This window comes from Sycon ciliatum, chromosome 7 (assembly GCF_964019385.1).
Source record: "Sycon ciliatum chromosome 7, ocSycCili1.1, whole genome shotgun sequence".
NCBI classification, from domain to species: domain Eukaryota; kingdom Metazoa; phylum Porifera; class Calcarea; order Leucosolenida; family Sycettidae; genus Sycon; species Sycon ciliatum.
This window is the reverse complement of record NC_088649.1, coordinates 15,326,270-15,351,921: the sequence shown is the minus strand read 5'-3', so window position 1 is coordinate 15,351,921 and position 25,652 is coordinate 15,326,270. Positions and strand designations below refer to the sequence as shown.

The 25,652-nt window shown below is 45.2% G+C and overlaps 1 protein-coding gene across 1 annotated transcript in view; it reads right to left on the bottom strand.

The window, feature by feature from the left end:
- Positions 1-24,493, bottom strand: part of LOC135821639 (uncharacterized) — an 87,737-nt gene extending 63,244 nt beyond the window's left edge. Inside the window, exons 1-15 of the mRNA XM_065334635.1 lie at positions 24,242-24,493; positions 21,402-21,531; positions 19,590-19,967; positions 16,698-17,030; positions 16,205-16,291; positions 13,772-13,858; positions 12,768-12,848; positions 12,342-12,428; positions 10,960-11,352; positions 8,944-9,270; positions 5,716-5,802; positions 3,948-4,028; positions 3,522-3,608; positions 2,012-2,389; positions 549-875 (exon numbers count right to left, since the gene is read on the bottom strand). Coding sequence (XP_065190707.1) covers positions 549-875; positions 2,012-2,389; positions 3,522-3,608; positions 3,948-4,028; positions 5,716-5,802; positions 8,944-9,270; positions 10,960-11,352; positions 12,342-12,428; positions 12,768-12,848; positions 13,772-13,858; positions 16,205-16,291; positions 16,698-17,030; positions 19,590-19,967; positions 21,402-21,531; positions 24,242-24,277 — 2,899 coding nt within the window. The 5' untranslated portion in view covers positions 24,278-24,493. The remainder of the gene's footprint in view (positions 1-548; positions 876-2,011; positions 2,390-3,521; positions 3,609-3,947; positions 4,029-5,715; positions 5,803-8,943; positions 9,271-10,959; positions 11,353-12,341; positions 12,429-12,767; positions 12,849-13,771; positions 13,859-16,204; positions 16,292-16,697; positions 17,031-19,589; positions 19,968-21,401; positions 21,532-24,241) is intronic.
- Between the last annotated feature and the right edge of the window lie 1,159 nt (positions 24,494-25,652).

The window sequence follows — 25,652 nt, the reverse complement described above, 5'->3', positions numbered from 1 at the left end:
GTTTGCCACAACAATGCATGCTAAAAGCATGGCTACCTGCTAACTGTACACTTTCTTATGTAGTGCAAGTGCCTGATAGGGTATCCGTGCTACCCGGATAAAAATACCCGAACTCGTTGCCCGACCAAACACCTACCTGTTGCAGCCCTGCTGAAAAGTCAGTCGTACACACCAGTCGTCCGTCTTATCAGAGAACTGTCAGCAAAGACCAGCAGTGCTCATGGCTGTACGGCCAGCGCTCCATGGCCACTTAACTCTCAGCGGATTTCAACGTACAGTATAACCAAATTCAAAGTAATGTAAATCACTTTCCAACTGCATAACCCACAATCTCACCTTCTCATAAATGTATCTCTTTTTGGCGATGGGGCCATCGTGAGAATAAAGAATACAAATTCAAACCAAAAAAACACACACACACACACATACACACACATACACACATACACACATACACACACACATACGAAATACACATACGAAATACAGCGCTGCTGACCCGGACTAGCGCTACACTACTACGTTACACTTATCATGATCTCACTTACCGACACAGAGGATTTGGGCTCTGTCATTGCTTCTGGTGTGGTGAAACTCTTGATTGTTCTCGCTAAATGTTACGGTTCTGTAAAGGGAATCACCATCGACCCGGATTGCCTTGACGTGGTAAGCGGCTTGGTCACGTTCATGCTTCAGAGCCAACCTCTCGAGCCCGCGCTCTCTTAATACATCGCCATGTGCTCGCAGCCAGTCTTCGGTTACGAGCTGAAGTCCGTACTGTTGACATGCCTCCTCTGCGAATGGCTCAGTGACAATACGTCTGGATGCTGGGGTTGCTGCGGTATATGCTGAGTTGTTGGCGTGAAGCCACTTGGCTGCAAGACAAGGGCACATCCAGTGGTGGGTAGAAAATACATATACGCAATATGAATAAAGGGTGCACTGAAATCTATCTCAATGCAACCCGATAAGTCAGTGCAATTGTTTTTCTTTATTCCGAGCCAGGTTAAGGTATCGGTCAATATTTGCAGGCATGGGGCTGGGAAGACATGGGGCTGGGAAGTCACATGAGCTTGTCTATGTATCCTTTGTATTTCTTTACTTCTTTCAATTGTATTTGTCTCGAAAGTTGCACAACAGTCATGCAGATCATCCGAGAAGGATGGGTTGATATGCTGAATTAATTCGCCACCTTGAAACGACTACAAGAATGGCGAATGGACCTCATCTTTAGCTTCAATTTAGGAAAATTTAGGATGAGTCTTGGTTTGAAATGTTGACAAAGTCTGGCTCCCGGCACCGGCGATCACCGGCGTGAATGGTTCACAGACCACTGTTGGCCAAATTTGTATGGGGCAGATCGCAAGAGCTGGGCAATGTCCAACTTTGCCGGCGGTCCCCCGGAATCTGAATTTTGCAGGTAAATTACTGATGAGAAAGCTGCAGAAAAGCTACTTTGGGATCTGTTTGAACACATTGCTCTTGCCAGTCAAGGCGAGTGAAGGTCTCTCCAAGATTCTTCACTCCTAATCAGTTGGTGGAAAAAGGAAAGTAAAAAAAGCAAAGGATAGTACAAAAAGTACTCCTTTCTGCATATCCTTTACAAGGAGGATGAAAAACATGCAGAAAATGCCGCAGATTTTTGATGTTACTGCAGAAAGTGGCGCAGAATTACCCTCTTTTCCCCGCGGATTTTATTTGCCGCGGAATTCAGAATTCTTGTCCGAGTTTTTCCAATGGGACAGGATAGTCCATGCGATGGCATTTCACTCTGTACATAAAATGGAATGGGGATAGTTCCTTCACTGGTTACCCATGTTTTGTCGCCGGTACGACCTACAACAGTAAGTCGCCCATTAGAGCGGGGAGCCCGGGTTGTGAGGCACACATGCTGTTGTTTATTTCTCTGCGGTCATGCCTCCTACCCTGTTAATGTCCCTACCCTGTGCTTTCACTGCTTGCCCTGCTGCCCTGAGCTTTCCCCCATGTGGCTAAAAAGGCAACAGCCTACCTTCGCAAATGACGTCATTAAGGGTTGTTCCAGCCCGGTCAAATACCGCTTGCCTATGGTTGTTCTTGTCCTGCTTGTAAATGACATGATCCCCTCTGTGCACGTACGACGTCCATACGGTGATAGTGCTGCCGTAAGTGCTCGCCATCATCTTTCGGAGCAATGCTTCCATGCAGCCGCGCACGCCCTTGGTCGGGTTGATGAAGGCGCTATATTCGATCACGTCGTATCCTCGACGCTGGCATAAACGGCGGGCTTGCGTCAGATTGGCCTTTTCCGTGAGGCTGGGCTCGTTAGCGTGCGGATGAACCGGCAAGCCAGCGAGAGCCATCCAGGAGTACATTGCCTTATCTGTGCCTGGGCAGATGGTCTTGAGAGCTGAACACAACACAGTGCATATTCAGAACACAATCAGGTACTGTGCAACTCACCAGGCACATGCTCCGATAAGACATACACTCGGGCTCAGATACAAAATTTGAGAGAACACTTTAAGGGGCCATCCGGCATTATCAATAATTTTCACGAAACGAAAAAGTATAATTATATGATAGAAAACTGCTATTCAAACCGACCACGATTACCCAACCATCAGTCTCCTGCAGTGTTTCAGGAAATGTTCCATAATATATGGACTATCCAAGGGCTGTACTTAAAATAACTTTGCGTCACCAAAATGAAGAAAAGTGGACCCATTAGCCGATGTAGAATGGTTTTGCCAATATGGATGATCGCACAAACATGAAACTCGAATCGCAGCAAATGTAGGCCTTATTCCACCATTATTTGAAGCCAACAGGGAGGCATATCCAGGGTACTATTACTGGAATACTCCACGGCAAATACATAAATGCATACTCCAATGCAGTCCATTCATACACGATAGTCCCGCTGGAAAGTCAAATTTTAGGCCGGATTGAGACTGTCCACAGTTTGAATCTGGGTCCGGGATCTGCTTCTCCATACATTTTGCCATGGCCTACCTGACGCAATTTTGAACACCTTGCCTCGATCTCTTATTCTCTGTCCTTAGACGTTTTGGCAGATGTGGCAAGGGATCAGGCCCCGATCGCACTATGTCAGAAATAGCGCGTCAGCGTCTGAATCGTGAATTTTTTCCATGGCAACTGACGAAAAAGCGGGAAATTCAGACGTAGCAGCGCCTGGGGCAAGCAAATCGGCTGGGTTGCCACTGCCGCTGCAAGCACTTGCATGAAGAACACAGACCCATGAATAATAGCGTGCCGTACTACACTCTATCATTGCAATTTGGCTCGTCAGGCCCCGAAGGCAAAAGCAAAAATGCAGTGTTCACCGGATTCAAACTTATCATAGTGCCACCAAGGCCAGGTCAGGAGTAGAGGTCAGACCTGATCAAGATGTTGGGTACAAGCTGTACATTGTGACAACTTACGAACACAGGGGCTGGAAGCATAATTTTCACATTTCGCAGCTGCATGTGTTTCAAAGAAACATACATAATTATACACTTCATTCAGAAGTTACTTACTCTGCTGACACAGGTCTCCATGGAAACCTTTCTGGCAGACGCAGGTACCGTCTTCAGCGCACTTCCCATGATTCAAGCAATGGCATACTGCAGTAGAGATTGGGTGCATTCACGTATTTCCCAAAACACACAGATAGGAACAGACCACCATACAATATCAGACCCTACAGAAGTTAGTATCACCAACTCATACCCATATAATCAATTATATGGTATCTATTATTGCACGTAAATAGCACAAAAAAGGTTGGAGGTTAGAGTTTGCTCCACCGAGATAAGAGAGAAATATTTTCCTTACAATGATGAGTATGATTCTAGAAATTGTAAATATACCCATGGGTCATACACTTGTTGACACGCGGCCTAAAATGACAGCATCTTTCTTTTCCCCTTATATTATATTACAGCTGTTTATTTAGCCCTTACCTTCTGTGCACTTAGGTCCATCTAGTCTGGGTTTACATTCACATTCTTTGTTCTTTTTCACCCAGGGATTCGTGCACACAACTGCATCGCATATCACACACCGAGGGGAAAGAAAACAGGAGAGTAAATCAGCCAGACACAAAAATGGACAGACAAAAAGACTGAGAGACAAATAGATGTTTTACTCAATAGGCAGCCATTGTCCTATAAACAGTCAGAAGTCCAGTAGGGAGTCGAACTCATCATACCGTCATATTTGCACGACTCCGTTAAACGCGGGCGACTTTCTCTGTAGAAAGTCTACACATTTCCACAGTTCGACACATTTCCAGTGCGCAGTCTGAGTTTTCGTCAGTTGGGATCATGTGCCCACATCATCCAGTCATAGACTGGGTGTAGAATAGCTTGAACTGCGCACCTGCACTCAACGCAAGACAGAGCAGCTATAACGACAGTCGGAGTCTTGGAGTCTGCGTTTGAGCCGCTCACACAGGGAGCTGAAGCCAGTGGAAAGGACACCATCGCCAGCTAGTCGACATTCTAGCAGAACTTGACGTAGCTTGGAGGCCAGCCATCCCTTCGGTGCAAATACTGCACGTATAGCACTGGTGTACAGCAACGGAGACCGTTTAAACTCATTGGTCTTCACTTCATTGGTTTGAGGGAAAGATGTAAATGGGAACAGTCTGGAGAAAACATTGACCATCACCACCAGGACTCGAGAAAGTGACCGCTTTGGTCTTTTCTTCTGCTTCAAGGCAATCTAAAGTCTGTAGTCTTGGCTGCTGCAATATTAGATTGCGTTTCGTTGGGCATTTCCAGAATGTAAATGACAACCATTCTGGAATGGGAATGGGTAAGAATAACCTGACCAAACAAACGCGCCAGAATCAACTAGGAATCACTTGACATAACAATTCCATAATGTCGTTGTGGAACGGCGGCTCTCTTCACTTTTCCTTGGCAGAGTCAAGGTACTCCTGAGTGCATGATTTGAGGCACTTGAACCTGATGCTGCATGTATACCTAGCACTTGAGCAAAATGGGGTTCTGCTTTCTTCACACATAGTTGAAACACAGGCTGCATACTCAGGGTCAGTCGACACAGCTCCGAAAAATCGCGGCGCAAAAGTGCTTTTTGCCGGGGAATTTTCTGGATACAATTGTTGATGTTGGGTCTTTATAAGGCACAGTAATGGCGCAAAAGACTTTGTCCAGAGCATTGCATATGTGCCATTTTATCAATTGTCAAAATGGCCGCCTATGCTCCTGTCGAAGCTCTAGAGACACTGTCCAAAGTGAATCGTGGCGAAGACCTAATGTTTTCATTACGACATTAGCCTGCCAAGGCAGTGGAATGAAAAATTCCATAGTACGTTTCCATGGTTACCATGGGCTATTTCCATGGAATTTCATAGTATACCTTCTGCGATCACGTCTAAAATCTGTGGACTCATTCATTAGCCCCATAGCAACAGTTAAGGGTCAGGTTTTAGGTCAGTGTCATAACAAAGACTGTGCAGCATGTTTCTGTATGATGGTCCTACCGGTAGGTCCTACGGGTAGGACCAAGGTCTATGCAAGCTATCAATTAAATTACACAAATGTTGGCTCAGCTTGTCTTTTCAATTGTTTTATTGTTTTATTTAACAATTTCGTTGGTTTGTTGAAACGGAAACGGCCCACACAGTCACTGGATGCCACGTCAACATGGAGGTATGCTTTGGGAATCCCATAAGAGCTGTAAAAAATATTCATTCATACTTACCCGATTGGCACTTGTTACCGGTAAATTCTTTCGGGCAGATGCATTTACCCTTGTCGTCACAATGACCTTGATTCAAACAGTCGCATGCTGCATCAGCCATCGCATGCGCACAAACAAGACGTGAGACAGAGGAAATGATGGTATGTTATAGGCTATTCATACTACGTTACAATACGCGTGACGTTTTGGAGCATGACGTACTGGCATACGTCGTTTTCATGCAGGTGCATTCACACAGGCACTCACACGCTGCTCATACAGCTGCGTGTTCAGCTTCTTTTCGACACAAACTGCTGGGAACGACAGAACAAAACTCGGTACAGGAGTCTGGATACGTCGTCTACGATTTCGTACCAGAGGTACGATTTTCCCGCCACGTTCCATGTTGTCATGGCTATCCGGACGAAAACGTCACGTACGCCACGTTCTGGGCGTAGTGTGAATGGCCCATTAGGGGCCGGCCGTAAGTATCGATATTTACAACTCAAACCCACCCTATACCCCTCCTCTCAGAACGTGCATATACAGCACCCTGTCACGCGTGTGTCAATGCTCCTACTTCTCTGGACATGTTTCAATGTATCCTGAAAGGAAATTGGTCAACCCGTCCCAGCTCATAACAGAAATAATTTGTATTCAAAAGAATAACCCTTGATATCTACGAATGACCCCTTACTCAATGAGCAGTGGAAATAGTGAAATTTGACCACCCATAATGACCGAGCAGCTGACACAGAGAAAATGCAAGCAAGCGGTCACGTGTTCATGCGTACTCGTACACGAGTCACCTGGTCACCATGCATGCAGGGCCAGTGCATGCTACAGCTTTCACACCAAGGTTCAAATCAAAGGTTCAAAGGTGCAACTCGAGTGACAGGAATGCTGTCAAATTTTTTTGGGATTGGGAATAGACACCGTTATCAAATAACGGTAACGCTATTTTTACGGTACTCACACCTTCATCACCCAAATAGCGCTGAAGCTGCAACGTTATGGAGCCACAGGAAAGTTTCAAAATTCTGCATTTTAAAAAAAAAACGGTCATTACAGGGTGTGGGAGGGGGGGGGGGCTATTATTCCAGAGAAGACTTCTGATCATGTGAGCATAGTAGCATTCAAGTTGTGAGAATTCTCAATGAAATACACGGAGTTGTATGTGAAACTGCAGGCTACACACACGTCAGGCATTACACACTCCATCTAGCTATAAATAGTGGTCACATTACACTGACGGTATCCCAACTCTTTAATTACCAGATTTTGTATGCTCCGATCTATTTCCTTAGCCTATCCTCGATTAACTGCTCCCTCTACATGTACATAAAGGGGGCGTTCGTTTTTGATCTACGTTTGGGTAGAAACTACTTCTTACAGTAGAGGTGTTCGTTTTTTGAAAAAAAATTCTACTCAATAGGGTAGATTCTACTTTCCTCTACCGGCTCTACCGGGAAAAAGTTGGTAGAATCCGGTAGAAGTTGGTAGAGCTACAGGATTTCCAGCAAGATCAAGGATTTGTACACAACTCCATACAAAAAGAAACATTTCACGTACACATTGTGTAAACTACTAGATCTGGTAGAACAGCGTTCGTACACTTGCCTCCACCATCTACCTCTATCGGTAGTGTGACTCTACTCTACTCTACCAGGTAGCTAAAAACGAACGCAGCCAAAGTTTTCATTTCATTCTTCTTGCAGGAGATCCCCTCAACAAGCCCAAAGCCTTTGGGAAATCCTTAAATATAATAAAATTCAAATACATCTAACAGATCTCTGCTGTTTTCCCGCTATCTTGTTAGTGTTCTTCACCTTCTCTACTCAGATTATCAAACACGCGCACGCTTGCACACACACACACACACACACACACACACACACACGAAGTTACCAGGAAACTATTTTAGATCAACTCGAACCCTCTTAAAAGCTGAGAACCGTTCACAATGCTTGTTTATCGTGATCATTTTGCTGAGAGAGGCGAGCTGAGGCTTTGTGACCACACACCCGTGCACATACATACACACACACTCGCACGCACGCGCACACACACACACACACACACTACTACTACTACTACTACTATGATACAGCTACCCTAAATGGGTCACGCCGCCCTCCACCCAAGCATGGGCACTATGAGGGGCAGTGGCAAATAAAGAGAATCAGCTAGCAGCAATGGCAAAACAGATGAAACAATGGAGTAGAACGGACAACTGCTGTACTGTTACAACAACCTGACAGTGACAACGACTGAAAATGAACAGGAAAGAAAAGAATACTGCAAAATTTTACGTTACAAAAAAACACTGCCCACGAAAGAATCCACCAAGCAAAAGGAGTGTTGGCATCCAAAAATCCCACCAGGATTCCACTGCGTAAGACATGCGTGGGTTGCTATGAACCCACACACAGAGGCAATAGCAAAGTCACACCTTAGTGGATCCAAAAAAGAAATCTGATGTCAACTTACAACTTGTATAGTGCTGAGAAGTTTTTATTAACAGCTTTTATTTTTCTGATTCGTTTTTATGACCAATCTGTGGTCACAAATCAATGGGGGTCTTTATTCAGTGGATAATTATAACTAAGAATAACTATTATTGTATTGTAGAAGGGTTTCCTTGAAGGGTTGTGGCGTTCCTACGGATACGGAAAACTCGGCTTCCAGCGCGAACCGTGAATTTGTTTGCCACAACAATGCATGTAAAAAGCATGGCCACCTGCTTACTGTACACTTTCTTATGTAGTGCAAGTGCCTGATAGGGTATCCGTGCTACCCGGATAAACATACCCGAACTCGTTGCCCAACCAAACCCCTACCTGTTGCAGCCCTGCTGAAAAGTCAGTCGTACACACCAGTCGTCTGTCTTATCAGAGAACTGTCAGCAAAGACCAGCAGTGCTCATGGCTGTACGGCCAGCGCCCCATGGCCACTTAACTCTCAGCGGATTTCAACGTACAGTATAACCAAATTCAAAGTAATGTAAATCACTTTCCAACTGCATAACCCACAATCTCACCTTCTCATAAATGTATCTCTTATTGGCGATGGGGCCATCATGAGAATAAAGAATTCAAATTCAAACCAAAATAAACACACACACACACACACACATACACACATACACACACGTACACATACACATACGAAATACACATACGAAATACAGCGCTGCTGACCCCGACTAGCGCTACACTACTACGTTACACTTATCATGATCTCACTTACCGACACAGAGGATTTGGGCTCTGTCATTGCTTCTCGTGTGGTGAAACTCTTGATTGTTCTCGCTAAATGTTACGGTTCTGTAAAGGGAGCCACCATTGACCCGGATTGCCTTGACGTGGTAAGCGCCTTGGTCACGTTCATGCTTCAGAGCCAACCTCTCGAGCCCGCGCTCTCTTAATACATCGCCATGTGCTCGCAGCCAGTCTTCGGTTACGAGCTGAAGTCCGTACTGCTGACATGCCTCCTCTGCGAATGGCTCAGTGACAATGCGTCTGGATGCTGGGGTTGCTACGGTATATGCTGAGTTGTTGTCGTGAAGCCACTTGGCTGAAAGACAAGGGCACATCCAGTGGTGGGTAGAAAATACATATACGCAATATGAATAAAGGGTGCACTGAAATCTATCTCAATGCAACCCAATAAGTCAGTGCAATTGTTTTTCTTTATTCCGAGCCAGGTTAAGGTATCGGTCAATATTTGCAGGCATGGGGCTGGGAAGCCTTCATGGAGCAGCACCGTGCCATAGTTGCAAATCACCCAGCGGCTATGCCAAGAGTACATAACCCCCCACAGGGTGCAACTGCCACATACCCTGCTGTCCCAACAGACTTTCAAGTTGCTCCTTGCACCAGTGATGTACAACATGTGTGCGGACGTCAATGCATCACACCTTTTTCCTTGCAAAACAATTGTACAGGATCAGATAGGCTTTGGTTCATCGTCAACTTGACGTCAACTTGAAACTCTTTGGAGATTGTGTACTCTTGGTTATACCAATGGAGTGGTATAATATCGGCAAGAGTACAAAGAAAAACAAGTGATGCGTTGACACTCGTACACATGTTGTTAATCACTGGTGCAAGAAGCATTGCATCATATTAATCATGTCACCTTGAAATTCTGTCGGGACAGCAGGGTATGAGGGAGTTGCACACTCTGCGGGTTATGTACTCTTGATGTCGGGTTATTACACAAGTGTGTTCACCTCATGACCTTGCTCGTTCCTCATTTCTTTGGTCAAATTGGGCTATGCGAAGGCTACCCAATTACGTTATGCGGAACCTCTCTAATAACAATACTCGAATATTCGAACATGATTCGTTCGGTTTGTCACATTCGAATATTCTCGAAGTCGCATTCAAGTACTTGTGACGTCACTTTGAATGCAGTGCATGTACATACATGCACGCCAAACACAGCACAGTGCAGTGTGTACAGCCTGCCTGTGATTTTGTACTGCATGTTTGCACATGTATGTGCATACTGGACTGCCAATGTTGCACATAAGATGTATGAACTTCGAAGTAGCCTTATGTGGCAGTGCATTTTTATGTGGCACTAACGTTGGTCATACCTAATAACAAGAGTACATAACCCCCAGAGTGTGCAACTCCCACATACCCTGCTGTCCCGACAGAATTTCAAGTTGCCGTCATTATTTATGACGCAAAGCTCCTTGCACCGGTGATTTACAACATGTGCACGGGTGTCAACGCATCACTTGTTTTTCTTTGTACTCTTGCCGATATTATACCACTCCATTGGTATAACCAAGAGTACACAATCCCCAAAGAGTTTCAAGTTGACGCATCACACGTTTTTCTTTGCAATAATTTGTACAGGATCAGATCGGCGTGGGTCAACCATAGGTTCCGGATTCGTCTGATAATCCGTGTACAGTGTGCATTGCATCATCAAAATGACGTCAACTTGAAATTCTGTCTGGACAGCACCCATAGTCGAGTTGCACACTTTGGGGGGTTATGTACTCTTGCTAATAATAATCACATGAAATGTTTCTCCGCACATGTGGTCAGTTGGCTAATCATGTGTGGATCTGACCCTGGCTAGAACCGTAGGTTTCCCATTGACGTGGGAAACCTTGGTTGTAATCGCTCTTGCTCTCTGTTTCAGTCCTCTAATCTTGTCAATATCATTGTCTACTCTAACCACCCATTGCTGGCTACTCAGCACCTCTCTCACACGTTCTTTTTCTATCACAATGCAACAGCATACCTTCGCAGATGACATCATGATGGCCTGCTCCGGTTCTATCATGTACCTCTTCTCTTAAGCCGTTCTTGCCCTGCTTGTACAAGACATGCATCTTGGTACTATCCCTCAACTCTCTCAAGAAAGATGTCCATATTGTGATAGGGCTCTTGAAACTGCTCTCCATCATCTCGTTGAGCAAGGCTTCCATGCAGTCGCGCACGTTCATAGACCGGTTTGTGAAGGCATGAAATTCGACCACGTCGTATCCTCTTCTCTTGCACATCTGGCGGGCATGCGTCAAGTTCGTTTTCTTCTGGCAGCTGTCACCGTCCAGGTCTGGATGACACGGCAAGCTGGCGAGAGCCATCCAGGTGTACGTTGCGTTATCTGTACCCAGGCACTTTGTCTTAAAAGCTGAACATAACACAGTACACATGCAAAGTACATTCTTGTAAGTAGTAGAAGTAGTAGAAGTAGCAGTAGTAGCAGTAGTAGCAGTAGCAGTAGCAGCAGTAGTAGTAGCAGCAACAGCAGCAGCAGCAGCAACAGCAACAGCAGCAGCAGCAGCAGCAGTAGTAGAAATAGTAGTCTGAACATAACACAGTACACATGCAAAGGACATTCTTGTACAGTAGAAGTAGTAGTACAGTCAGACCTCGGTTAACCGCACACATCCGTTGGACACAAAAATATCCGGATAGGCGAGGGAACCGGATAATCGAACACACATACTGTATGTAAGCATGGCATATGCTGTACATTTGTAACCAACTATTTTCTTCCGGATGGCGAGGGATCCGGATAAACGAGGACCGGATAAGCGAGGTCTGACTGTAGTAGTATTTATTATTTTACTTGGGTATAACAAACAGGCCTATGGCCTTCTCACAGGGTGCCCAAGGAGAAATTGTGAGCAGCTAGCGCGAAAGCAGGCAAGGTACGCTGGGATGGAATGATAGCGGGTAGTGCATTAAAGCGGTAAAAACTGCAAAAATTAATGGGAGACTGTAAAGGCCTGGCCGGGACATGAATGGGGGAAGAAATATACTACTGAATGTTTGGCCTCTGGTTTGGGAGGTAGTGTGGGTAGCATCATTTCGGGTCGTGAAGATTTGGGAGATGAGGGGACTGCCAAGGGATCTGATTCACCGAAAAGTAAAAATGAAAAGCTTAAGAGTGAGGCGTAGGCTGAGTGGGTGGAGGTACAGCAGAGCATGACTGGAGTACACACTCTTTTAAGACATACACTGCCCCCCCCCCTATTGATACCGTAGTCCATTTCAAGTATATCCGTGTTTATCTGAGTAAAATGCACATCCCCTGAGCATAATTTTCACATTTCGCAGCTGCATGTGTTTCAAAGAAACATGCATAATTATTCATTTCATTCAGAAGTTACTTACTCTGTTGACACAGGTCTCCATGGAAACCTTTCTGGCAGACGCAGGTACCGTCTTCAGCACACTTCCCATGATTCAAGCAATGGCATACTGCAGTAGAGATTGGGTGCATTCACGTATTTCCCAAAACACACAGATAGCAACAGACCCCCATACAATATCAGACCCTAAAGAAGTTAGTATCACCAACTCGTACCCATATAATCAATTATATGGTATCTATTATTGCACGTAAATAGCACAAAATAGGTTGGTGGTTTGAGTTTGCTCCACCGAGATAAGAGAGAAATATTTTCCTTCCAATGATGAGTATGATTCTAGAAATTGTAAATATACCCATGGGTCATACACTCGTTGACACGCGGCCTAAAATGACAGCATCTTTCTTTTCCCCTTATATTATATTACAGCTGTTTATTTAGCCCTTACCTTCTGTGCACTTAGGTCCATCTAGTCTGGGTTTACATTCACATTCTTTGTTCTTTTTCACCCAGGGATTCGTGCACACAACTGCATCGCATATCACACACCGAGGGGAAAGAAAACAGGAGAGTAAATCAGCGCAAAAATGGACAGACAAAAAGACTGAGAGACAAATAGATGTTTTACTCAGTAGGCAGCCATTGTCCTATAAACAGTCAGAAGTCCAGTAGGGAGTCGAACTCATCATAAAAATAAAAATAAATGGGGTTCTACTTTCTTCACACATAGTTGAAACACAGACAAAGGCTGCATACTCAGGGTCACTCGACACAGCTCCAAAAAATCGCGGCGCAAAAGTGCTTTTTATTGGGGAATTTTCTGGAAACAATTGTTGATGTTGGGTCTTTATAAGGCACAGTAATGGCGTAAAATTCAAGACTTTGGCCAGAGCATTGCATATGTGCCATTTTAATAATTGTCAAAACGGCCGCACATGCTCGTGTCGGAGCTCTAGAGACACTGTCCAAAGTGAATCATGGCGAAGACCTAATGTTTTCATTACAACATTAGCCTGCCAAGGCGGTGGAATGCAAAATTCCATAGTACGTTAGTATTCCATAGTACGTTTCCATGGTAACCATGGGCTATTTCCATGGAATTTCATAGTATACCTTCTGCGATCACGTCTAAAATCTGTGGACTCATTCATTAGCCCCATAGCAACAGTTTAGGGTCAGGTTTTAGGTCAGTGTCATAACAAAGACTGTGCAGCATGTCTCTGTATGATGGTCCTACCGGTAGGTCCTACGGGTAGGACCGAGGTCTATGCAAGCTATCAATTAAATTACACAAATGTTGGCTCAGCTTGTCTTTTCAATTGTTTTATTATATAATTATCCGTTGGTTTGTTGAAACGGAAACGGCTCACACAGTCACTGGATGCCACGTCAACATGGAGGTATGCTTTGGGAATCCCATAAGAGCTGTAAAAAATATTCATTCATACTTACCCGATTGGCACTTGTTACCGGTAAATTCTTTCGGGCAGATGCATTTACCCGTGTCGTCACAATGACCTTGATTCAAACAGTCGCATGCTGCATCAGCCATCGCATACGCACAAACAAGACGTGAGAAAGAGGAAATGATGGTATGTTATAGGCTATTCATACTACGTTACAATACGCGTGACGTTTTGGAGCACGACGTACAGGCATACGTCGTTTTCATGCAGGTGCATTCACACAGGCACTCAGACGCTGCTCATACAGCTGCGTGTTCAGCTTCTCTTGGACACAAACTGCTGGGAACGACAGAACAAAACTCGGTACAGGAGTCTGGATACGTCGTCTACGATTTCGTACCAGAGGTACGATTTTCCCGCTACGTTCCATGTTGTCATGACGAAAACGTCACGTACGCCACGTTCTGACCGTAGTGTAAATGGCCCATTAGGGGCCGGCCGTAAGTATCGATATTTACAACTCAAACCCACCCTATACCCCTCCTCTCAGAACGTGCATATACAGCACCCTGTCACGCGTGTGTCAATGCTCCTACTTCTCTGGACATGTTTCAATGTATCCTGAAAGGAAATTGGTCAACCCGTCCCAGCTCATAACAGAAATAATTTGTATTCAAAAGAATAACCCTTGATATCTACGAATGACCCCATACTCAATGAGCAGTGGAAATAGTGAAATTTGACCACCCATAATGACCGAGCAGCTGACACAGAGAAAATGCAAGCAAGCGGTCACGTGTTCATGCGTACTCGTACACGAGTCATATGGTCACCATGCATGCAGGGCCAGTGCATGCTACAGCTTTCACACCAAGGTTCAAATCAAAGGTTCAAAGGTGCAACTCGAGTGACAGGAACGCTGTCAACGGCGTAGCCTGCAGGCACGGCGACCAGGTGACTGGTGTACGCATGAGCACGTGACCGCTTACTCACCCTTGATGGATTGGGAATTTTTTTGGACTGGGAATAGACACCCTTATCAAATAACAGTAATGCTATTTTTACGGTACTCGCACCTTCATCACCCAAATAGCGCTGAAGCGGCAGCGTTAAAACGTTATGGAGGCTGATTTATCGCTGTGACAAACGGTATGCTTTTTGGCCAAATGTTGCATAGTCTGTACCCATTTCACCTTGTATCGCGTATATTGACATACATGGTTGTACTGCGCGAAATAAAAGCTATTCTCGTGGCAACAGCGTACTAAAAATAGTGTGCATCTTGCTAAAGGTCTAACCCAGATCCCGGTATTTTCCCCCTTGCGGTAATACCACTACAACATAACGTTTTTTGCTAAGGGCCTGGTCAGAAACGAAAAAATCCTGTGATTATGATCCGAATCTCCATAGTAACTTGCCGCCAGAGCGGCAATACCATGCTTTGCTGCTCCAAACAGGAGTTTGACGCTGATACGCCATTGACGCTGATATTCACTGATTTTTTCATCTCGATATCAAGGGAGCTAATTTGGCCACGGACAACAACAAAACTCATATGCATGGTTGCAAGGTGTTGGCGATCCCCAAGGTGAAGGAATTTGACGTCGATCGCGATTCCAAATTCTGGACGCTTTTCTTTTTTAGTCAGGCAACCAGTCTGACCAGGCCCTAAGGGTGTGTGTCTAATAAGGGCCGAACGCTGCACTGCAGCCTTTTCGGACCAAAACCAGTCTACTCAGCACCCAAAAGACTACAACATATGGGCCAATTGCGGTCATCCGCGCTTTTAGAATCCCCATCTAGTACGGCGCACTCACCCAGTTTTGTTGGAAGTGCGTGAATTCGATTGGGAATAAAGGAGGAAGGGAGCGTCTCAGCTTCCTCGGACCAAGACCATTCGACCCAGAGCACCCCGAAGACTACAACTGGTGAAAATTTGATTCAGGATTCAGGGTATACTTTCCTTCAAAAACGGTCATTACAGGGTGGGGGGGGGGCTATTATTCCAGAGAAGACTTCTGATCGTGTGTGCATAGTAGCATTCAAGTTGTGAGAATTCTCAATGAAATACACGGAGTTGTATGTGAAACTGCAGGCTACACACACGTCAGGCATTACATACTCTAGCTATAAATAGTGGTCACATTACACTTATGGTATCCCAACTCCTTAATTACCAGATTTTGTATGCTCCGATCTATTTCCTTAGCCTATCCTCGATTAACTGCTCCCTCTACATAAAGTTTTCATTTCATTCTTCTTGCAGGAGATCCCCTCGACAAGCCCAAAGCCTTTAGGAAATCCAAATATAATAAAATTCAAATACATCTGGCAGATCTCTGCTGTTTTCCCGCTATCTTGTTAGTGTTCTTCACCTTCTCTAAAATGGGTGTACTCAGATTATCAAACACGCGCACGCTTGCACACACACACACACACACACACACACACACACGAATTTTAAGGCCTGCTGTCTTACCCTTTTCACATCGTTCGCCGTAGGATGTGGTGCGGTTACACACACAACTCATGTTTGCTGCAACAACACCTTTGTTCTCACAGAATTCTGTGCAGAAAAAGAATACGAGCAGCTCAATTGCGTTACTCTTCTGCAGTTTATGAAAGTAGAATGCCAATTATCTAAATGATTGCTTATACAAAAAAGTGTTGTTCAAGACATTTGTGTTATGTTCCCTGACGGAAAAGCATTCTCTCTCGTTGAATCCTTATACATGCTCCCAAAAACGATCAGTCAAAGGAGGTTTCTTCGTTAGGTATTCCCACCAACAACAACAATCAAAATTTGAGCATGCACAATGCATGGTATGATATGGGGGGCAGGGGAGAGGGCAAGGACTTTTGCTACAAGGACATGTTTGAAAAGGACATGTTGAAGCAAGACACAGGGATAAGGGACAGGGAATGGCTATACTGCTTGCGCATAGCCAGTCATTTATTATCGCCTCACTTACTGACACAGAGGATCCGGGCTTGCTCATCGCTTGGGGCGTTGTGAATCGTATGACTTCCGCTGCTAAACGTTACGGTTCTGTAATGGTGTTCGCCATCCGCCGAGATTGGTTCGACGTGGAAGGGCTTGGTGCCGTGATGAGGGTTATGCTCTATAGGCAATCGTTGTAGCCAGCGCTCTCTGAATACATGGCCATGTGCTTGCAGCCAGTCCACGGTTATAAAGTTTAGTCCGTACTGCTGACAAGCTTCACGCGCAAAAGGCTGGGTAACGGCACGTCTCGATGCCGGTGTTGCTGCGACGTATGCTGAGGAGAAAGCATGAATCCATTTAGCTGCAGGACAACAGACAGGTATAGAGGCATTTGGAGAAACATTAAAAAAGCACAGCAGGAAGCAAGCCTGAAGAATGGGCTTCCTGGAAATTGCTGGCACGTTCCATGAATTTCGACATATTGGATAGGTCAGGCCCCCGAAACAGTGCATACCGTATTAATTAGAAAAGCAATCCTGTCAGCTTTTCTCTTATTGTGGTCACAATGCAAGACCAAACGGCACCGATATTTGACACGTTGTCTACGTAAGTTTTTACGTAAGGTGCTCGGTACGTACCTGGACCCGGGAGCACTACTCCATGGCTTGTACCATCGCGTGGCCGGTGGCGTGCATGGCAGACATTCTTTTGCAATCCGTTTTCTCAGTTGTACGCACTACGCCATTTCCCGCCTCAGATCTGCGCCAAATATGATGTAATCACGGAATTCCGCCGTGACAGACACCCATAGTAGAAAAGGCCCCAAGCTGCACACTCTGGGGGGTTTATGTACTCTAGATATCATTCATACTCACCAAAAGATGTGTAACATTTTATTGTTATGGTGTGCCTTGTTTATCTCTCAGTACCTCCAACCATAGCCTTGCCCCTATATCCTCAGGAGCATCAGTGTTCGAATCAACAATTTATTCGTTTACAATTCTATAGTACATATCGTAAAGTCGCGGATAAAAGCCGGGCTTATAAGCGCATAAGCCGCTTTCTGCATGAGGCTTTAATGCAAACCAGGCTTGAATGCAAACCAAGCTTATATGCACCACACTTGCATAGAAGCCAGGCTTCTACGCGCGACACGCGTAGATCTACCACTGACTACAGGTATGGTGGTATGGTTTTACTATGCACTGTACATAGCGCATGCACTTTTGACCTACCCGATCCGCGCTTGCATAGAAGCCAGGCTTCTACACGCGACAGGCTTATATGCATTTGACCCGTTTGATTTTCAGGCTTCTATCCGCGATGTGCTTGTATGCAAACCCGGTTTTTAACCGCGACTTTACGGTACCTTTTATTCCTCCTTTGTCTCAAAAGAGACAGAAGCGGAAGGGTTAGCATTTGCTGCCTTGTTCTATTATTATTATTATTATTATTATTCCTCCTTTGCTGTGCTGCTTAAAGCGGGATTCACAGAAGCTTTTTTGCGATGCGACGCGACCTGCGACGGACGCGTGCGATGCGAACTTGCGAAATACCATTCACAGAAGAAGTCAGTGATGCGACAACATCTTGCTGATTTGGCTACGTCACCGTGATATTCGCGCGGTTTGATACAATTTGTACAAATTTATAGGCAACTCTTGAACCTTTGTACAACTTTGCTGTAGAAAAGGTCACAATTGTACGCCAAATCTCTTGTCGCATCGCATCGCATCGCAAAAGTTGAGCCAAGCTCAACTTCTGCGATGGCCCAGATGCGGCAGTTGCGTGGAGTGCGACATGGCTGCGATTTGGGGTTTCGCGCCTGTTGCATCGCGTGTCGCATCGCAAAAAAGCTTCTGTGAATCCCGCTTAAGGGTTGGTTCACATACGCAAAATCGGTGCCGCAAGAGATCGCAAGAAATCGGCGGTGAGCCAGCTCCCGACCCGTTGCGCATACGGTGCGAGTACCAAATCTACTACAAAGTAGTACAGAATGCGCCCAAATACTACGACAGATTTGCCAATTGAAGCCTGAATTCTTTGTTCTTCCGTAGTTCAATGCCGTTCGGTGATGGCCACTCGGTGCTACCTTTTACCGGAGATCATGAAACTACTTCTACACGAATGGACCTCATCTTTAGCTTCAATTTAGGAAAATTTAGGATGAGTCTTGGTTTGAAATGTTGACAAAGTCTGGCTCCCGGCACCGGCGATCACCGGCGTGAATGGTTCACAGACCACTGTTGGCCAAATTTGTATGGGGCAGATCGCAAGAGCTGGGCAATGTCCAACTTTGCCGGCGGTCCCCCGGAATCTGAATTTTGCAGGTAAATTACTGATGAGAAAGCTGCAGAAAAGCTACTTTGGGATCTGTTTGAACACATTGCTCTTGCCAGTCAAGGCGAGTGAAGGTCTCTCCAAGATTCTTCACTCCTAATCAGTTGGTGGAAAAGGAAAGTAAAAAAAGCAAAGGATAGTGCAAAAAGTACTCCTTTCTGCATATCCTTTACAAGGAGGATGAAAAACATGCAGAAAATGCCGCAGATTTTTGATGTTACTGCAGAAAGTGGCGCAGAATTACCCTCTTTTCCCCGCGGATTTTATTTGCCGCGGAATTCAGAATTCTTGTCCGAGTTTTTCCAATGGGACAGGATAGTCCATGCGATGGCATTTCACTCTGTACATAAAATGGAATGGGCATTGTTCCTTCACTGGTTACCCAGTTTTTGTCCCCGGTACGACCTACAACAGTAAGTCGCCCATTAGAGCGGGGAGCCCGGGTTGTGAGGCACACATGCTGTTGTTTATTTCTCTGCGTTCATGTCTCCTACCCTGTTAATGTCCCTACCCTGTGCTTTCACTGCTTGCCCTGCTGCCCTGAGCATTCCCCCATGTGGCTAAAAAGGCAACAGCCTACCTTCGCAAATGACGTCATTAAGGGTTGTTCCAGCCCGGTCAAATACCGCTTCATCATGGTTGTTTTTGTCCTGCTTGAAAAGGACATGCTCCCCTCTGTACACGTGCGACGTCCATACGATGATAGTGCTGCCGTAAGTGCTCGCCATCATCTTTTGGAGCAATGCTTCCATGCAGCCGCGCACGCCCTTGGTCCTGTTGGTGAAGGCGCTATAATCGATCACGTCGTATCCTCGACGCTGGCATAAACGGCGGGCTTGCCTCAGATTGGCCTTTTCCGTGAGGCTGGGCTCGTTAGCGTGCGGATGAACCGGCAAGCCAGCGAGAGCCATCCAGGAGTACATTGCCTTATCTGTGCCTGGGCAGATGGTCTTGAGAGCTGAACACAACACAGTGCATATTCAGAACACAATCAGGTACTGTGCAACTCACCAGGCACATGCTCCGATAAGACATACACTCGAGCTCAGATACAAAATTTGAGAGAACACTTTAAGGGGCCATCCGGCATTATCGATAATTTTCACAAAACGAAAAAGTATAATTATATGATAGAAAACTGCTATTCAAACTGACCACGATTACCCAACCATCAGTCCCCTGCAGCGTTTCAGGAAATGTTCCATAATATATGGACTATCCAAGGGCTCCCCACACCGGAGCTCGCGCTATTCCGCCGACTTTACTTGACACTTGACTGACTCACGACTGCCATCCAGAGCACACGAGAAGTCCATCGAACCTTCGACTCGGCAAACCTGCAAGAAAGCACCACTCCCTGCTCAATACACAGTGTTTCGGGGAATTCACCCCTCATCAGTTGAGCTTGAGTAGGCTGAGGAAGATTGTGCCTGAAGAGCACCACTTATATAGTGCTCTCCAGGCACAAACATCACCAGGGATACAAACTTACAGAGACGCTCCGCGGAATAGCGCGAGCTCCGGTGTGGGGAGCAAACCATTCTTACAAATCATCGCCGAAGTCGCTACCACTACTTCGTATCCAAGGGCTGTACTTAAAATAACTTTGCGTCACCAAAATGAAGAAAAGTGGACCCATGAGCCAATGCAGAATGGTTTTGCCAATATGGATGATCGCACAAACATGAAACTCGAATCGCAGCAAATGTAGGCCTTATTCCACCATTATTTGAAGCCAATAGGGAGGCATATCCAGGGTACTATTACTGGAATACTCCACGGCAAATACATAAATGCATATTCCAATGCAGTCCATTCATACACGATAGTCCCGCTGGAAAGTCAAATTTTAGGCCGGATTGAGACTATCCACAGTTTGAATCTGGGTCCGGGATCTGCTTCTCCATACATTTTGCCATGGCCTACCTGGCGCAATTTTGAACACCTTGCCTCGATCTCTTATTCTCTGTCCTTAGACGTTTTGGCATCAGATGTGGCAAGGGATCAGGCCCCGATCGCACTATGTCAGAAATAGTGCGTCAGCGTCTGAATCGTGAATTTTTTCCATGGCAACTGACGAAAACGCGGGAAATTTCAGAGTCAGACGTAGCAGCGCCTGGGGCAAGTAAATCGGCTGGGTTGCCACTGCCGCTGCAAGCACTTGCATGAAGAACACAGTCCCATGAATAATAGTGTGCCGTACTACACTCTATCATTGCAATTTGGCTCGTCACAGAGTGGTTTTGTAAAGTGCGTCAGGCCCCGAAGGCAAAAGCAAAAATGCAGTGTTCACCGGATTCAAACTTATCATAGTGCTACCAAGGCCAGGTCAGGAGTAGAGGTCAGACCTGATCAAGATATTGGGTACAAGCTGTACATTGTGACAACTTACGAACACAGGGGCTGGTAGCGTTGCCACTTTGATGTTTGCCTTTAGGGCATTCTGCGTTACATGTGTCGATTGCCAGCACCACGAGCAGCAAAGAAAAGAGCAGCTTTGCCCTTGGCGGTATTCTCCCCAGCTGTGAAACACCACACAGAGAGACAACTTATTATTGGAAAAGATTCTAGCGAAGAGTTTTCTATTCGGCGTATCATCTTAATGTCTGCAAATTCACACACACACACACACACACACACACACACAACACACACAACACACACACACACAACACACACAACACACACAACACCAAGACAATGTTCAATGTCCAGTGCCACGCTGGTCTGACAGAGAGGTGTTTTTTTTATCTAGCTCGCAAGTGTCGAGTTTCTGAGAGAAAACAGCAGTAGTAGGTGTAGTTACAATGTAGGTCACCACTGGTGCGCGGTGGCCTCAGTACTTATCTTTCCTAACGTCATGCCTTACCTGGAGCGACAGTTGCAAATGGCCGGAAAGAACTCTACTCTCCTACCTCTACCACGAGCAGGCAGAAATCCAAAGCCTCTAGGCTCAGCAAAAACTAAGTTACTTGATACCGTCAGCCAGCTCCTTGTGCACCGCATTTTCCACGTACTTAGTCGGACAATTCTTGTCATAATAATAGGATAGGAAAAGCAAGCGGCCAGCTAAGCTTCGACGAATCCTCTACCCGTACTGTCACTCTGGTCACACAAGAACTTGGCGTCGTGACGCTATACTATAATATAGCCAGTGCCAGTGGCCGGAGTGGCCGAGAGAGTTGCACTTTTTGCAAGAACAAATATAAACTACATTCAATGATTGACTTGTCTTTTAATGTAAAAACGGTGGAGACGATGTGCAATAAAACGATGAAAATATGAAGAAATGGTGTAGGGAAAAAATATGGATTCAAACAAGTTTTCGTACAACACTCATCAGGAATCGTCAATTTTTGTTTCAGTGTCCTTTAGTACAACGACGATTCCTGATGAGTGTTGTAAGAAAACTTGTTTGAATCCATAATAAAATAAATTACTTTTCCCTACACCATTTCTTCATATTTTCATCGTTTTATTGTCTTTTAATAATAATAATTTAATAATATTATTATTGTCTTTTGATAATAATAATTATTAATCTTTACTTATAAAGAAGAGGCACCTGTGACGTGTGTTTGTCTGCGTGTCACGCTCAGGCCTTGCTGCGGAGCAGCGCTGCCCTGAGCACGCGAAGCGTGCGAACATGTACAGTGTAGCTAGCGGCCGCAGAAGCACTGAGCACGCAAAGGGTGCGAATCGTGTAGCTAGCGGAAGCAGCCACAGAAGCACTGAGCACGCGAAGCGTTAAGCGTGCGAATCGTGTAGCCACCACCACGTGCTGAGCACGTGTGCTGTTCATGTACTTGCTTCACCCGCATGCCACGTTCGGCCTGGCCGCGGGTGCTGCTAGTAGTCCATAAACACTCTTGATAATATTAATAACTATTCTAGTAGATCTAACTAATACTTGTCGTGTAGATCTACTACTACTACTAGCACTAGTCTATGGCTAGTGTTAGATGTAGATCTACATGTAACGAACTCTGCTAGCTGCGCTTCGCTTTCCTGCGCTTGTAGTAGCCTACAAGTCATCGAACGCCCAAATTGACTGCATCCTGGACTCATTTGTTTGTTTGCTTATTCTATTTTTACTTCACCAAGTAAACAAGCATTTCTGCCCTCTCACCAGGTCCGGAGACCTAGTCCCAACAAAAATGATGAAGAGCATCCAGAACAGTAAATAATAATTGGTGCTCTGCTGTGGAACGCTCTCACTTGTGAGGTCCGCACAATCACTCGGCTACCTGAGTTTAAGCATACATGTGTGCCATACGCCTGTAGGAAGACACCAAACTACTAAAAGATGGCATTTGAAATAGCCTTTATATGGGTAGCGACTTCGGCTATACAATGTCATTGAGGACTTGTGTGTAGCTCCCTACGTGGGAGATCACATGTTTCCTACCGTCTGGTCTTGACACTCAAGGTCATGCCCTGCATTTCCAGGATTCTCGCCCTCTCCTATTTTGCATGCTTCGTACTAAAAACCTTACACACACCATCTTCAATTCAAGTAGTCTCTTCGCTGCAAATTACAATAATTCTCAATCAAATTTTCGGCCAGTAGCTGTACTAATGAGGTATGTATGGCCGAAACAGCTTGCTGTCTACAGCATTGGGTATATTTTGAAGTAGATACAGTAGATATGAAATCCAATCACAACTAAAAGGTCTTTGCGAACTTGACTCCTTGCGTCCTGGTAGACAAATCTCTTCTGTGTTTACTAGCACATTGTTGCTAAATTCATGCCTAGAACATATTATTTCCTGAACTGTTTGAACGTCTCCACCTGTCTCTGGCTTTGAATACCAGGAGACGCAAAGCACTCAAAATGAGCCATCAAGGGTGCACACGATTTTAATCTCTCTTTTTCCACAAAGCCAGCATGCTAAGAAGCTGCTTATTGCCATCTCTCACTTCTACAATTCTGCTTGATATCTTAATCTAGGAGCCGTGACATCATTCATGACCCACAGGAGGAAGGCAGCGATGCCTGTACCTAAGGTAGAAAGTAAAATGAAGATAACAAACCTAACATAACCTGTCTCTCTGTCTCTCGCTCTATTACATTCTCTCATTCTCTCGTTCTCTCTCTCCCGCAGGAAATGTACACGTATAGCCCAATGTATGCCCTACACTATTCCAACTTAAACGTTATCAACAATAATGTTATTCATTCACATGCTTTTCCAAAACCTATCCCATTCATACCCGACTCAGGCACTTACCATCGGGAATACCATCCTGTTAGACGATGGGTGCATGGGCACGCATGCACTGCCGACGCGACTAGAAGACGTCCTCCGCAATAGGTCTCTGCTGGCCACGAGCAGAATAGAGGACGATGAGATCTACTGTTTCTTCGTGTGTCCACTGCTTGAAACCTGCTCCGAGCCTTCCCAAGAAGAGAAGTGGGTGTGAAGAAGTGGATGCTGTCTCCTGTCAACTTGCCAATACCGGTGCTTCCACTACTTATCGCTTGGAGCTTATCACTCCTCAGTGACTCATTCGATCACGATGTCAACTACTCCCCCCCCCCCCCACCTGTACGCGTACCGTATATCCCGCCAGATGCAGAGCACCCTACCTCAGCTCAGCCACGCCTCGAGGCTTGGGTCCAGGTGGGGAGAGGCGGATGGCCTGGGCGAGTACTATGAGTCGTACCAAGAGTTTATGCACTCTTGGTCGTACTTTCGTATTTTTTTTCATGATGAGAAACCTGACAGTGTGAGGTAAGAACACGAAACGCAAGAAAAAGGCCCAACCCTGCCCTGCCAGTCATTCGGTAGGTACTACCAAGAGTACATAAATAGGTACTCTTGGTACTACATTGTACATGCACATGAACTCGGCTCTCTGTACATGAAGAACATGAAAAAAAAAAAAAAACCCACCGTACGAACACTGTGGGTGCGTCTCGTACATCGATCAATGCAACGGTCAATAGCTGATATCAAGAGTCCATAACCCCCACTGTACTCTTGCTGATATACCAAGTAACGTGCAACCAAGATCAAGAGTACATTATAGCAATAAAAACTGCTTTATGGCAGTTTTCTAAAAAAAGTTATTGTGTTCTAGTCCATGGACCCCGTCTAAAAAGTAAGAAATTAACGAAATGTGATAGCCGAAAATTAAAATTTCACACAAAACCTCACAATAATCACAACAGTTGAAATGCTGCTTTCAACACTAAACTTGTACAGCACCAACAATTGGCAACATGCATGTCATGTATGCATAGGAAAGAGGATCACGAGGGGAAAAGGTCTTCTACATGTAGCTTTTCATTCTGTGTGTGATTATTGTGAGGTTTTGTGTGAAATTTTAATTTTCGGCTATCACATTTCGTTAATTTCTTACTTTTTAGACGGGGTCCATGGACTAGAACACAATAACTTTTTTTAGAAAACTGCCATAAAGCAGTTTTTATTGCTATAATTTCTTTTGTTTTTTCTGTCACCAATCAATGGAATGCCCTATATCAATATGTAAATGATGGCCTTCACATCATATCAATACTATGTTAAACGCATTGATGTGCAAGCCTTTTCTTGCAGAAAATGGCACTAGCATAATGCATGTTCTTCTGCGGGGAAACATGTGAGCAGTGGCGGTGATACTTTTTTTATACGGAGG